The sequence below is a fragment of the Achroia grisella genome, unplaced genomic scaffold (assembly GCF_030625045.1).
Source record: "Achroia grisella isolate CSIRO2021 unplaced genomic scaffold, CSIRO_AGI_Agris_v1 utg1096, whole genome shotgun sequence".
Taxonomy (NCBI): domain Eukaryota; kingdom Metazoa; phylum Arthropoda; class Insecta; order Lepidoptera; family Pyralidae; genus Achroia; species Achroia grisella.
This window is the reverse complement of record NW_026712575.1, coordinates 412,204-429,229: the sequence shown is the minus strand read 5'-3', so window position 1 is coordinate 429,229 and position 17,026 is coordinate 412,204. Positions and strand designations below refer to the sequence as shown.

Here is a 17,026-nt window from a genome sequence, read left to right as displayed (position 1 = left end):
CAGACTGATACAAATTTTATAAAGAAATCAGATTTAAATAGAAAGTAAAATCTAAAATAAGATAAACCATGATTATTTTGTTTCCAGTATTGGCCGAGCTAGAGGTCACAATAACATAATAAATAATGACGTAATTTCTATACCAGTAGTAGTCGACGGTTACCACTTACCATCAGGTAGACTGTCAGCTATTTTTCCATTCTACTAATCAAATGCCTTGCCTAATTGATTTAATGCACATTTCTTTTTTTTATAATAGTAATTATTAAATTCGAATGACAAAAAACTTACATCCTACTCGACAGAAGTAGTGAAGTCACAATCGTCACTAATAGCCATGAACAACACAACACAGACATGTTCGACGACCTCGGTGGTCTAGTGATCTAGCACACCGCTTTACGTCCGATGGTCGCGGGTTCGATTCCTCGCACGGCACAAACATTTGCATTCATGAGAATGATTGTTCGTATCGGTCTGGATGTTTTCTATGTATAATATGTATGTATTTACGAAAAAAAAAAAATCTATGTATTTGTATCAGTTATCTAGTACCCATAACACAAGATTTAGCTAGCTTAACTTGGGTGTAGATGGCGCTGTGTGAATTGTACTGAGATTGTGTACTATTACTGTGATTATGTCGTCATTTGACGATCGTGCTTGCCATTCCTGACAACTCAGATATGCTCTATGATTTCACTGCCGTATTTTTTTCTTCTTCTGCATAAAAAGTAGCAGCGTTAAAGTCTGATATCATTCTAGAACGCAAGTTTACAAAGTAATTCATTGAGGTTTAATAATTTTACATCACATTAATCGTTACTTTGATTGATCACGTCATTTTAATCGATTCTTAACTGTTAGCACCGATATAAATACCCGCTCAAGCAAAAGATTTATCGTCAGACATTCCCAACTGGTAGTTACGAAGTATGTCTCACTCTGAGACGATTATCGTGTAACTTGACTACAGTAACGCCACTTGACAATTACGGTTTAAGTGGAGTGGTTGCACTCTTAAATAATGCAAATAATGTTGCTTTAGATATGGTTCTATGCAACTGAAATGTTTACAGCTTAATGGAATATTATAAATTAATTTTGTGTTTTTATGAACGCTAAAGCTTTGTGGCCACTCGTTCATTTAAATTTGATTATTTAAATTGACCCTGATTTAAATCCATATCATATCATATAATGTAATGCAATGTTGACTCTATTCTTCTCTATTCTCCGCATTTAGCCTTCAAAGTATCATGAATTCAAATCTAGTCGTCACAAAGATAGTAAACTACAATATAAACACTAACAATAAGCCATAATTAATGAAATTTATTAAAGAGAGAAGGGGTAAATTTGCCTCCGTCACGTTACATTCATACATACAAGTAGTAAAAAATATACTAGCTTCTGCCCAACTACTTCTTTCTAGATATCATTACTTACTCCTTCATTAACCATTTTGTATAACAAAATCTCAGAGATTTTTAAAAAGTAGCCTATGTCATGATAATTGATTCATCCTTGAAGAGTAAAAACAAATAAACTTACTTTCGCATTTATTACTAGTAAGTATTGAAGCAGCATTTCTTTTTCTTTCATTCTTTCAAATTATAATTAGCACGAAACTGTTTCTCCCACGCGTGTTATTCACACGTTAAAGTTGGCGGCTCTAACATTGTTGGAGGAGGTAGGGATTATTAGAAGTATACTATGTAAGGTCGACCTTCACGCAGACTTCCCAGGAAAACATCGTGGTTAATTTCTTGTGAGTTCGTCACAAAGGCTAACCGACCGGACTTTATTCTCCTCCTATGCACCAATGCTCCTCCAGCTTTAGTTCAGTTAGCGCAGGCAGGTACAACATTTCAGATCTTATTAATATTATAAATGCGAAAAATTTGTTACTCTTTCAGGCAAAAACTACTGAACGGATTTTGATGAAACTTTACAGTAATATAGCTTTTACATCAGAATAACATAGACTGTAAATTTCACATAAGTGAAACTGCGGGCACAGGTGGTACCTATACAATAAAGTAGTAAGTTGATTGAAATTGAATATTAACACACTCGCAATCAAGTGTGTATTTTCATCAACCAGTTAATATTTTCTCAAAATTGTTGTGTGCATTTAGTTATGTTATTGTACGATGTATTTATTCTATTGATGACTTTGGTTATTTACATAATAAAATTCCCCTAAATTTGTTCATTCGATCAACGTACATAGATGCCAATGCTTTTATGCAAAAATAAAATGGCTATTTTCATATAAGACATGACAAGCGTTCCGATAGTAGGTGCTCATTCTACCTTATAATTAGCGTGCCCAAATATTTATTTATAGGCATTACCCGTCATTTATTATTATACAGATATTTAAAGAAAGACAATGAACTCCACTTCTGGAGAAAATCATGGAATTATGTTTGTACATTGTCATTTTCCATCATTCATTTATTGGTATTGCTATAGAATAATTTATTTATAAGTACATTTAAAATATTATATATTCGGATATTGTTACTATGTTATTAAAATAGTAGTTCAATTTGTTACTGCTATATTTATTTACTACTTTTATTTAATTTTTCAATAAAATAAATCTGATATTATGCTTACGGGATATTTTGTAATGTGTGCTTTTCATAAATTTATATCGTAAACATGGCAAGTTAAATGATTTATGTAAGAGGCCGTCAGACTGAGTATGACCTTAACATTTAAAATTTGCAGCTGGGTATCATGTAATCGGACAATTAAACTCTACAAACATTACATAATTGGTACAAAATTAGTAATTGTAAACATTACAAAACTAGGCATTTCATTTTATAATGGTAACAATTGCATCTAGAATATTGTTATTTCAAAAAATCTTTCAACATTTAAACTATTTTTAATGTTGTGAAAGTGAAATTGCATATAATATATTACATTATATGCCTGGATTGCTCTTAATCGTTGTGAACTAAGTAAATATTTCGTTTATCTATGCTATTTACATAAAAAAATAAACAGCCTACATTAAACTGATTCATACGCCGGATACGTTATCTCCATGGAAAAATATGTACACGCTGTTGTGGATATTTTATGTAAATACATTATTAAATATTTTATACTCTAATGAGTCCAAAATGTTTTTTTTATTGGCTTGACAGATTAACTACTTCAATACTACTACGTACTTTAGATATTTTGCAATCGTAGAAAGTTCTAATTTTGTAATCATCTAATATTGGATTCGAGTCGACATCATGCATCGAATTTAATCAAATTCGATGCATGATGTCGAGTTTGAAAAATACAATAATACCTAAAACAGCAGTAATGCAAATTATCTGTATATATGCACTGTGGCACTTTCGCAAAACGCCGTAAAAATACCGAATGCGTTTCTCTATAGTTATGCATAGAATTTGATATGTAAAATAGATTTAATATCTTTACAATCATACACGATTATTTTTTAAATTTAACTCTAAATAACTCCGCAAGCTCTAAATAGCATTCTGCTTAGAGAATATTATTCGTAATGAGTTTTATACTAATTACCTGAATTAATAACTGCTCCCACAGTTTTTTATGTTTAACTCAATAAACAGCTTAAAAAAAAATATTATTGGAACATGGAACGCCATTGGTTCTATCTTGCCATAACTATTATTTATTTATTTTCTCATAAGAATTAACAGACGTCAATCAAGTATTTCCAATAACATAAAAATATATCTAATACAAAAAAAAAACATGCGGTCGTTGACCCTCTAATGGGGCCGCGATGACGCCCCATCAATCATTATTTTCTGTACCCGGAAGCACGAAAGTTCGATGTACGACCTTTCTAATGCCGACCTTGGTGTCGAATTTCAGAGGGTGGCAATGAGGGGTGACTGGGGCATAGGGGAACCTATATGATTGTTGATATGTATATCACTTCCAAATGCTAACTGGAACAAGCTAGCTTTGCTTAATCTTTTAAAAACAATTTAGGTGATTATATTACTGCCATCTGTTTCTGTCTTATTTCTTCACTACTATACGGCTGATCTGATCTCAATGACATATGACGTGATTGTGATTGTTCCACTTTGACGGACATATTTAACTTTTACGTCAAAGAAGCAGACGGAGTCACGGATAACAGATTGTATTTTGTATCTCTAAATTCGTATTAAATGAACTAACTGTGTTTCCAAAAATCATTTATACAGTATCATGTAAATCAACCACTACCTACTTTTTTTGGGTTTATTCGTCTGTATATTTTCATTATTTTATGTTGATAATGAATTAATAAACTTTATTTTTTGGCTGTAAGGTCTAAGATCACCAAAATCTCATTTTAAAATCATTACTTGCAAAAGAATGCATTTAAAATACCCATCACAGAATGTTAAAAAAGTGTTGATAAATCATTCCAGTGTCAGCAATGAATAATTTTGGTGAGGCAGCGTGAAAATCGCAATATTACTTTCATTGTCTTCGTAACATAGAATCTTATTACAAAACAGTTCCGGAGGTGTAACATATTAGTGCACAGATAAACAAATGACATGTATCTATGTCTTTTGGACGTCCATAGTGGTACGCGTATTGTCTTTGGACTTCCTTCAGGTGGACTGTAGATTATTTTCAATTCAAAGTTAATTAAAATTGCACTGTTTAACATTTTGTATTACTTAAACAGTAGGAGGATATAAAAATGTAACTAAGTATTTGTTATAGGTAAATCACATTTCGTCAAAAACAGCTTAAATTAACAAAATCTTTCTTTTAGTGACTTTCAGTGATTTTGGTCAGTTATAAATGCTGATTCCCACAAATTGATGTATTGATTTTTTGTCGTCATAGCTTATTTAAATGTTATTAAAACTTCTACGCTCGAAAGTAAATAATAGATTAGACACGCACAACCGCCTCATGGCCGCCCCCTTCGAGATTCAATGCTCGTCCTTGATGCTTCATCAAGTATCAACTTACTAATGCAATTATTAGTGTTTAGTTACCGTGTAAGCACGCATCTAATCCTCGCTTTTTTAAACCTATGTGTTAACTCCAGTTCAGTAATCAACAATTCGCCGTTAGTTAACATGTAATTATATTTCTCGAGACTGGAACGAATAGTGGTCATAATGTAGTTGTTATCCATCGTTCATTACTACTAATAGTACATTAGTGCTGATTATGAACAAACTATGATATTTTCGTTATTACGCAATCTTACTATAATATTTTCTAACATGCCGACAATCTATTTCCGATGTTTGCGTCTATCTTTGTATAGAGATTGGTTTAATGCGAATAAGTTGTTAGCGATCTCACTAAATGTTTGTTAATGACCACTCATCCCGATGTACCATTTAGAAATTCGTATATTTATTTAGGTGAAAGTAAAAATATTGTAAAATAGCTGTTACCTACGATTTTGTCAGCTTTTTGAAGCAGCTGACTTGTAATGAAAAGTCAAATACACACTTATAATAATAATATGAATTTTCCTATGCCTAATATATTGCATAGATATTGGGTTAACTAATGTTAGGTAAACACAGCGATATTAATTATTATTCTCTTAAATAAAAACACAGTTTACGGAGCAGACAGTTTGGCGACATAAATAAGAGACTGAGTTCTCACGCATTACAAAATCGTCCTATTTTGTACAAAATCTAACTCGGTAAGATCATAATAATAGATGATACATTAGAATTGCACAATACTTACAACTCAGACATCAGTGATTACGCGCTGGAAAGAATTTCCTCGTATACGGACAGAAATTTGTTCCCGTATGTAAGCTTTTTATCTCCTTGATAGTTGTTGTGACACATTCAGGGAGACCATAACTGCAATATATTAAAGGATTGCGTTGTTTATCGACTCGATCCCGGCGCACTGTTTGGTCTGAATTCGTCATAAGTTAAATTTGTACTATGTGGGTGGCACCAATGTTGACTGCTTCCAAACTATTCGGTTTATACTTTGTTATAACGTTGCGAGTCGTAAATTGTTGAAATGGTTTAATTAAAGCTTTACAATTGCGCGTATTATTCATTTGATCATTCAATCTCCTTTATTGCATACTATTACTCTAATACAAACAATTGTAAATTTAGCAAGTGTTTTCGTTCATATAAAACAATTAGTACCAATTCTGATAAAATATTTTTATAGGTAAACACTAATCAACTGAATATAAGTAACTCCTTTAAGTTTAGATGAAAATACCAGGTAGCATATAAGTAATATATCGAATGAAGAGTAGGTACATCTGTTGACAGTCAAAGTTAGAAATAATACTTACAAATAATTGTATTTGGCATAGAAATTTCGCTGAATTCAAAATATGAAATTGTGATTACGAACTACATCTTAATCGCCGCTTCATCTATAAAAGGTAGCTTACGTCCGACATCTATCGATCACGTAAAGATTTATTAAGATCCATCGTTTTAGTAGTGAAGAGATAACTAACAATGCAATCAGACACACACTTTCGCTGCTATAACATTAGTATGGATTTACGACCTGTTTACTTACGAGGTTTGTGTCGCGGGTTATCAAGACACGCGCATTGAAACAATCTGATGTCTAGACCCAAGTGTCAACGTCTCAGTGCCAAGTTGACCTTCCCAGTCACCTTTCATTACACACAGCTATAGCACTTCTAAATAGGTATGGAACATGACGAAATTAGCAGTGGCCATTGCAATTGTAGGACGTAATAATTTTCAGCTTCAAAAATAATTTATTCACATACGCCGTTTTAATTAATTTTGTTAACTTTATTTACTTATTAGGGTGTCTATGTCTAAAATTAACCTTGAAGTGTTTTATTAAAAATTTATGACCCATTTCCATAAAGGTTTTAATATTTTTTTCTAAAAAATATTTAGGAACAACCAGTTTGTCTTTAAATCTAATAGGCTGTTTTTGACCGTATTGATTCTATGTTTATTTTTCAACTCTCAAAGGTAATGGTTCCTTTACACTTTGTATATTAGTCTTACCTAGTGTTTTACACTGGTTAAAGATCCATTCTTTATACGTCATCGTAAAAACCTGAATGAAAATAAATTTACAAACTTCGATCAGAATTAGGGTTACCACTTCGAAATTTTATTTCTTAACAGAACGGATACTCCTTAAAAGTTGGGACATGAAATGAACTCAAATGACGTCTTATAGGTATTATTGACTTATAAATTATCCCCCCCCGACATTTTAAATAAAATGCAGGTCTGTCTTATATTTAAAGAATTTATTGCATTATAAATATTGCTTCCTGTACCAATAAATTAAAAAATCTGATTAAAGTCCGGACATGTCCGGATAAATATAATGGACGAATGGTAACCCTAATTAAAGATAAATGTTATCTTGCTAATTTTGCTCCGTTTACATCCAGTAAGCAGTAATCTTGAAACGTTCCGGGGTTATGTTTGATTTTTATCGTAAACAAACCGTTAGGCTTGCTACAGCTTACAAAGAATACCAAAATCTGTATTTAATTCTATAAACAACACTTCAAATGAAAGTTCAAAATAAAAAGCGGTAACGGTGAAAAAAATTTGCCACAAATAGCGCTGTTACGTGAAATTCATCGTTTTAATGTATAGTTTAAAATGAATATTTGTAACGCAATATTTAAACTGTATAGCGGATTTCAATTAAATTTAGCATACTGATGAAATTTTATCTACATAAACACAGAATACCTTTTAATTCACCTGAGAATACAAGCAGGATATCAACTGAAAGATACTGTACATATAAGTACAATTTATATTAAGCGACTGTACGGATCTAAAGGAAATTGACAACCAGAATAACGATTCCGAAACTTATATAAATTCTGATCCTTACGTAGGTAAACTCGCAGCTTATAACTAGTTTTTTATATTATTATATGATGTAGTAATACTATTGCTGAAGATTAGGACAATTCAATATAATCAATAACATATAAAATTACACCGTTAATCTTTCTAAAATAAATAAATTGTATCTAAGAACAGCAGCCTAAAGCAATGGGTTCAAGGAACTGGTTTGAAGATATATATATCCACAGATAAAATATACGAGACCATTTCCAAATAAGTGTTGTAGGCATTTGTAAAAGTATTTAGGAATTTGACCTATTATTTTACTTCCTAAGTATCCGTCGTCGTCTGTGACAGAAGTCCATGCTTGTCATATATGTCTATTCTTTACCGTATGTGGAATTGATTATGCTAAGTGGTAATAAGGTCAACTTTCATTGGTCGGTTGCACTGTTCGCTAACGTCGGTCAAGGTGAGTACGGCGCCTGACTGGAGCCGATGAAAATAAACAAACGTTTGTGAATAATTTCCCGAATCTGCTTACTGTCCGGATGCTGTCACAGGTGGAGGTTGAACGTATGTTTTGTTAAGGACGTCTTTGTCATTATTTAAACATGACTAATGTTTGTAATCGTTAATTTGTATGTGTTGATTTACATTTATTATGACATAAATGTGTTAATAGTAAATAGGAAAATGTAATAAAAAACATAAAGAGGTTTTGAAAACTGTACATGGTTATTTAATATTTAGAGGTCGAACGCGACTGATATTGTTGTCAAGCAATTTGCTAACGTTATATTTCCGTGATGAGGGTGAGACATAGTTATTAAGTTATTGGGTAGTATGTCTCTAGGTATTCATGTTATAGTGATTGGTAATACATAGTTTTGAACAGTTGTCGGTTCTTTCCGTCAGCCTGAAAAACTTGTTTTTAGTCATTTTAAATAACTTCATATTAAGGCCTGTACACTATAGACAGGAAGAATTTAGTACCGAATATAACACTAAATCTCATTAAATCAAACCATATATATGACATAGTACCTATCTATATTGACGTGACTTATAATCGTTGCCGATAGTGATACCTAGTTGATGATTTAAATAAAAATCAAAATAATTGCCTATAATAGAACGGACTTTGAATAGCGTGATGATAATAATCTACATGAATAGTTTACGTAGGTATACCTACTATATTATCTGCCCGGGTCAACGCAGTCGTGTCGTTAATACATGTTATTACCTATTAAATTCTGTGTTTACATTATTTTAATTAGTTGCGTTCGCAGTTTATTTTGTACAGTTTTTTTTTTATTTGCATTCTATATGGTTGCAATTAAGCTAATCGCTTTTGCAGTTCTACACAGTTTTGAGTAACCTTAAATGGAAAAAGGCAAAATATTTGTTACTATGTAGTTGCAGAATTCGTGCAGAAGTAAGCAATGTGGTAATCTAGGACATGATTCGTCTGTATACTATATTTAATTCAAAACCTAACTCATTTCTACGTGTATTAATAACAATGATCATCAATATCCATCCATCGTAACGTTAACCATTTGAGAATCTATAAGACGAATTTTCTTTATTATTTTTCATCCAATCCACGTCCTTTGTTGACTAAAGAATATAAACTTAATTTCCAATGTTGTAAAGTTGATTTTTAATTCATCCTGTTTGCTAATGTTATCGCTCGCACGCGCTATAAACGACGTGTTGTGATGTATAACCTAAGTTCTAGGTTATTGAAGGATATCATTGTTGGCTTAACGGCTAAGATTACACAATCGCATCGTTTGACGGTTGTGGAAGGTTATCTCTCGCTACACTCGCTGCACGACTACGTGTTACTCGCCTGTTAAGTTGACCGCTTTGTTATGGTATTTCACGTTTCTGATATTTGGTTGCTACCTAGCTTAATAACCATAGTTTGAACTATTGCCTAGACAGACAACAAAAGTAATGGGTTATTATTGTCTCGAATCTAGTAATTATTATGTCACAACTACAAATAACTGTTTCAAGTTGTATTCAAAACATTTCAACACTTACGACAGATATGTTTCATATGCCTATTTTCATATGCCTTATGAATAAAGCACAAACATTGTTGTTGGCATAATAAGATATGCAGTTTTGAATTCCTTTATGTTCATTTACAAAGTTGTCGCATTTTTCGTTCAGATTAATTACTGTTTAAACAAGGCGTTGACATTATTAATGTTGTACATTACCTCACAGGCAAGAAATACAGTCACAATAATTAGCGTTAATCAATTTCACGCTCACGGAAAATACATTGCTAATTGCTTTCAAGATCCAGATGATCTATCTCCCCATTTGGTGGGCTGCCAGTTCGAGTTTGCAAAGCGGATTCTAGTGGTTATTTGCTAGCAAAACGGAATGCCCACAACGTCTGTTGATGTAGTTTTACATTTATTGGAGATCCTAGAATAGAATGCGCGCGAGATTTAGTATTCTAACAACGGTCGAAAAATAAACTGTTTAAACAGTGTTTCGTTTAACTTTGTTCACGGTTTTTCCTAAGTTTTTAGTTTCGAGTATTCTGGCACTTATGGCGTTCAAGTATATTAATTTTTATAATATTTTCCAATGCAACTTCAACTCTAATTCATTATGGTTAATGTCAGAAAAAGGTTCAGCTATTTTCTAACAAAGAAACCGTGTTCTAATTAATTTGCAAGTAAGGTAGTTAATTCTGTCGATTATAAAAATAATCGTCATAATAGGTACAATATTGACAATAACGTTTGAATACTAAGCAGAGTCCTTGTAAATAGCTACTTTATTTTAATAAGAGATGAAATAATAAATACAGATCTGTTTCTCAATATTTTTTTTATTAATATTAATTAATATTTAAACTAAAATCATTGTAGACATACTTATATTATAACGTTTAATAATAAATATACGTATAAATATTAATCTAAGAAGTTACTAGATATTATAGATTTTTGCAAATTAAAGAAGATTGCATTGCTGGTTATGGATATGTTAGTCTACCTATCGAGAGAAGAACTACACTGCATATATCTGAATGAATGAAAACTAAACGCCTCAACAATATCTAGGCAATTACTAAAATAGGTACTTGCCTTAAACAAACTGCCAACAAGCGCTGTTTGTTTATAGCAAACTCCCCCCCACCTACACTGAACTACACTTGTTGTTTTTATCAATTCTCGAAACGTTTGTGGATATTAAATTTATGTGCAAACACCAAATCGGGTTTGATTCGTAGCCCTGTATGATTGGGCTAAAATTGTTGTACCGCAATTGTTAATCCCCCATAAGGATTAATTAATTAAATGCTGTATATAAATTTTCTCATGGTACTCTAATTAATTAACATTTTTGCAGAATAATTTTTATTTAAAATATTTGTTAGGTAGCTAGGTATATGATGTCTTCACCCATACAGAATTTATTTTTATGACTCGAATTTTAATCAATATGTTTTAATTCTATTTTGTTATTATAGTGATATTGTGAAACTTTTGTTGTTTAACAAAGTTTTATATAAACATGCTTGAAGTAGCCAATAATGTCCAATAAGTATAAATGCCAGTGATAAAAGAAAAATATATAAAAGACTTAATTAGTATTTATATGTTAAATAAAATATTCATAATAGGCACAATTTGTTCTTCTTTTCTTTTTAGTAATTTAAACTATACACATGAATTATTAAAAATAAAAAGTCTAAAGAATTGTGTCTTAGAGATATTAAATTTTATTAAAAGTATTGATGTTATCACCCTCACCTTCAATCGACCTTGCTTAGACCTAGTAAAATAGATTACAAGTGCAGTTAGTACGTGTCGATGTTTTAACTAACAGTAAATTAAATATTGTATATAATAATTTGGAGGCTGGCTTGATGTACCGTTTCCTAGGTTTACTAAGCTTGTCACAAACAGTCGTACATAGTTGTGGTTCTTTAATACGTAGTCTATGTTGTAGAATCGATAGGGGAATTGCAGAGAAACCTGTATAATATACAAAACCTGTGCTATTAGAAATAATTTACTTAAATTTATAAAAAAAAATACAAAAAAGTGGACGACCCACACCTGATGGAAACTAGAAACAATTCCATATAGGAATGAATAGCATCACTCGATGCCCGTCGTCTCGACAGAATGGTTTTATTGTTCCGTAACCCTTACATCTTTACATAGTATAAAAGAAAGTCGCCACCGATGTCTGTACGCAACTGATTTTATTACAGTTTTCAGTAATAGATTGAGTGAGGAAGGTTAATATGTCATGATTGTTATAATATAGAACGAGCCGAGAAATTCAAAGATTTGTAATGTATCCGTGAGAAGCCGAGACCAGTCGATAGTAGTTTATAAAGATAGCGGCAATTCCACTTGAATGAAATTATGGATTTTAGTTTTGTTATCATAGATACCGTACTTATTAGTTTAAATATGATTTTCAAAGCATCAAATATATTTGATATCTTTTCACTTTAAATTGTAATATAAATACATGTCAGGTCTTGAGAACCAGTTACTTGGCTAGAAAACCAAAGAATTCTCTAGAAACAACTTTAATTATTGTCGTACATTATTGTGTCGGAAATACTTTCAAGCTTATTAAAGTGCTTTATTAATTTAAAGTACTTAATTTAATGTCTGGTTTATAATTACACTTGTAGCCTTTCTTCGTTTCACACCCACTGTGTGACCTTTATTTTTATGCAAGAACTAGATAGCGGCGTTACTAGATAGAAGTGTTACTAGTATGAAAATCGTGTACTTTTGTTTCCTTAATGGATTTTTATATATAAACTATATTCAATACCTAAGTACATAAATTTAAAACTTATATAAGACGTTGCATTGATAATTAATTAATAGATATATATTTTTTATTATTTGTTATAATTAATAGTGGTTTAGTATCACAATACTATAAAACTGTTGTATCAGTTTAAGCTATTTTACCAACTCTATTGAATCTGAGTTATAATAATAGGTACCTAGTAATTATGACAAAAGTATACTCGTTGATATATAGCTAATAGTCTGTCAATATAATCCATCAATCTTATGTATAAATTATGTATGTATGTGATCACAACATACTTTTTCACTATAATTGTCATATTTTTTTCCTTAGATACATATAGTAAACCTATATTTATAGCGTCAATATTTACAGGCAAGTTAATGCTTCTAAATTATGCCTTGTCTGATTCACTATGCTAGTACTTGTAAAGATTAGTACTATCACAGATAACATAATATTACATAGTACTATACAATTCGTATACCACAGTTTAAATCATTTCATATTAAAATAGAGTATACCGAGATAGTACTGTGTAAAAGTTGATATTGTAGGTATTTCTGTAGCACCTACTGCAGCAGCTCAGTAGTAGGTTGCATTATTGCATTATGAGATGTTTAATTTGAAGGGTGAGGTAAGGCAGTAAAAATACAGGGTGTGAAGGCATGAAATCCTGAATAGCAATGTATGATTGGTAATATCGACGTCATTTGATACTGTTAATGTATGTACTAGAGGAGTACCATCTGATTATCCGTCACCTTATATGTAATTTCAGTTATTTAAAAAAAATGTTCAACTCCACAAAAATACACCATCAGTTGCAAGTTGCAACAAATTGCAATAGGAAGTATAATTTGTTTCTTTGAATCTAAAAGTAATTGTTGATAACATCCTCTACTGCAAATTCCTACTTCCTGTTCATATCCAATGACGCCACCGCCTGCACCGATGTTTATATGAAAACAAAACGGATATTAAATTGTTTAAAGTCGGAAATATGGCGTTGTTATTATACGTCCTATATTGACACGGAAACTGGTACTGACCTCTAAATACATTTATGTGGTAAACGATTTGCATTAATTTCATTTGTATTATGAAATGTCATGATGTCTTATTTAAAGAGCACAAGTTTCAAGGTCTTATGTCCTATTATTTATAAGTACACAAAAGAATATGAGACATTAATTTTCTCATATGCTTTTGTGTATTTATAAATATGGATACTGATGTTCAACTTTCATAAGTTTGTTGAATTTTCATCATTAATCATATTTATAAGAACAGCTACTTTGCCTTAAATCAATTTTGGTTACCACTTAATGTCAGTAGTAACACAGTTATTTTATTAAAAACAATATTTTTCTGTAACCATTACTATTGGGCAGTAGTGTATCAGTTTAGTGACTTGAAATTAAATGTCTTGTAATTACTGGATTTATAAACGATAACAAACGTAGCGTAACACGTAACGTATTATTATGATACAAGTAGTATGTAAGCTGTCGCACTAGAAATATGAAAGTTCTGAATGTCGTATTTATTAATTAAAAATTTTAAAAACAAGTAAAAGACTAATACTTACATTCATAATACGTACAAACGATATCATAGGCTTTTATTTACCTTTACAACAGTTAAAATGTTAGCAATCGTATATACATATATAGAAATTAGTCCATTAAACGAATGCAAAACTTGTATACGACAATTAGCTATTGTAGTGTCTCCTCGTTAACAATAAACAACCTTGGTGGTGGCGACACATTGGCTGTGCTAGCTGCCGACGTCTGTAGTTGACGTATTCAGTCCATTCATACTCTTGTTGCGTACAGCGCGACATATTTCTAGTTCGTTGACGTAGAGGGACCGCCTAATTGCCCGTTCTCGCCCACTCTTGGCTGCGTGACTGATTCCCAGAACGACTTCCTTCTAACACTCCATCTTCCTCAACACCGTGATTGGCATATGAATCACCGTCATCTTCAATTACCTGCACTGTGGAAGGATTGACTGATTTATTTTGTTGTTAACTGCCGTCTAAATGGCTTCTATTGTCGGCCATCACTTTAATTAACTAGAGACACGTGAATTATCTCTGAGTGATCAACTCAACCGATAAATTATCTTTAAATTTATTTTATTTAAGACTACAATAATACCGGAATGCTTGCTTGCCATATGTATCCATAATATTGACACACCCGATGATTTGCCACTAACTGAATATCACTGCTTACGTATCTTCACCCCGCTGAGAATGCTCTGCTTCGCTCCGCTGTCTGTAGTTCCGAGTATATAAGCGAAAGGCGAATCCGTAACATAATAAACATCGGCCTTACAATAATCCAGTACTTAAATAGTTGGCGCGATATCATCGATGTAAATAGGAGAGATTAGATTAGCAAAATCAGTGCCATTGCTATATCGATCCTAGGTCTCGTTACTAAGCAAATGGCTTATCTGCTCCAACATTTATACTATAGCTGATTAGTGCCCCTGTAGCACAGTAGACATTAAAATGTTCATTCATGCTTATATATCCTATGTTAGTATCCTATTTTCAATGTATACTGGTATGATGGTCTGTGTGATAGCATTTCAAGTTGGAGCAGCTATGCCAGGGTTATGAATGCTCGACGCTAGGGCAATGGTGACATGGTGGTGTGTCGGCAGCATCAGCGGGTTGGCGTTGGCGCTCGGCGGCAGCGGCGCCGGCAGTCCGAGTGGTGGCCCTGACACCAGGGAGCAGACCGCGACGTCGTCTCGCGCAGCATCACCCCCACCTTCCGAGAGGCAGCAACACAACAGGTAGCATTCCACGCTCGGAACGTTTGGCTTCTGTGGCAATGGCTGTGTTTTGTTATTTCTGACCTGAAATGCTAACTTTATTTGTACTACTATAATTTCAAACTATTTAAAACAGAGTCATTTTATTCATAGAATGTACTATAAAGCTAGCATTTCATTATCACGCTGTGGTGTTGGTAATTACATCTGTTAATGTTATTTTGTATATGTAAAAGTGGATTCAAAATTTCAAAATTACTCGTTATTTAGAACGCCATACAAAAACGTTCCTGGTATGTGTGCATGCTTGCCTGCTAAGTGTTTTTGTTTCGTTGTGTTTTGGTGGTGTTACAGATTTGTTTATATGTTCTATGTCATTCGCTTGTACATATTGTTATACGCTATTCAGTTTATGTAAAAAATGTGTCTGAAAATAAGACTTGTTAGCGTATTTAAGAAGGCTATATGGGTTTACGATCTTTTCTGTATTACTAAACGTACTGTAGTCAACGTGTTAACGTTTATGAATTATTCAAAGTGGTAATCAGGCATAATGCCTTGTTTTTAGTATGTAGTTTCAAAGTTGTTCGGTCTAAGACTGCCAAATAGCCTACTAAAGATATTTACGTATAATATTACGGACTAAGTAATATTGTACAATAACATTAGGAGCATTGTGAAAGCTTTAGTTAATAAATTAAATATATATATATATATATATATATATATATATATATTCATCTAGTCTATTACGAAATAGCATCGTATAACAAGAAATGTATGCAATTAGAAATCTAGCTATTGTATATTAATAATTAAAAATCTGCTTGCAGAGGATAAATTTTATATACAGTGCACCGTATTTAGGTAGGTTTTCATATTAGATTTTATCAGAGGTATATCTTAAAATTACGTCATCTATATTCAATAATGCTTCCATGTTTACGTTTGTTGCGTTGTTAAAATAATAAAGATTTAATATCATATACAGTCATGTTATATAGAATAGACCGACTACTTGGATTTGTGGTGATGTCGCACTTCAAAACTATATTTTAGACCTAATTTTACGTTTTGCATGAATCTTGGATATGGGTTACTCTATTTATTCATTGTGTTTATTGGTCTAAACTTTCAGGAAATCAATTTATTTTTATACAACTGGGAATAGCAAACAAGTTATTACCACCTGATGGTATATGATTACTCTAGCTTTCTTGAGATAATTAAGGCTAAAACATATACTGTGATGCTACTTCGGACGTTTAGTAATAATATGTTATATCATTTTCTCGTGAAGATATTTCCCTATCTTGTCCCTTAGCACTGAATAATACACGACCTGAAAAAACCTTGTTTTAGGACATGGAATTGGTGATTCCAAATTGTATAGAAATTAATAACCGCCATGTTGCATTGCACCAAGAACATCATAAAACACCGCATGACTATCGTTCCATTGACACCTTGCATTCTAATTAAAATGTAGCAAACATTCAAGATCATCAGATGATGAATAGCTCAAATAAGTGACTTTGTATAAATTTTCCTCTGATCATGACAATTAT

General features: G+C 32.1%; 1 protein-coding gene across 2 annotated transcripts in view; it reads left to right on the top strand.

The window, feature by feature from the left end:
- Positions 1 to 17,026, top strand: part of LOC131849033 (protein bunched, class 2/F/G isoform-like) — a 182,883-nt gene that overhangs the window by 69,529 nt on the left and 96,328 nt on the right. Inside the window, exon 2 of one of the 2 annotated variants that reach the window (XM_059199019.1) lies at positions 15,345 to 15,479. The exons of the other annotated variant lie outside the window; for it this stretch is intronic. Coding sequence (XP_059055002.1) covers positions 15,345 to 15,479 — 135 coding nt within the window. The remainder of the gene's footprint in view (positions 1 to 15,344; positions 15,480 to 17,026) is intronic. 2 annotated transcript variants of the gene reach the window in all.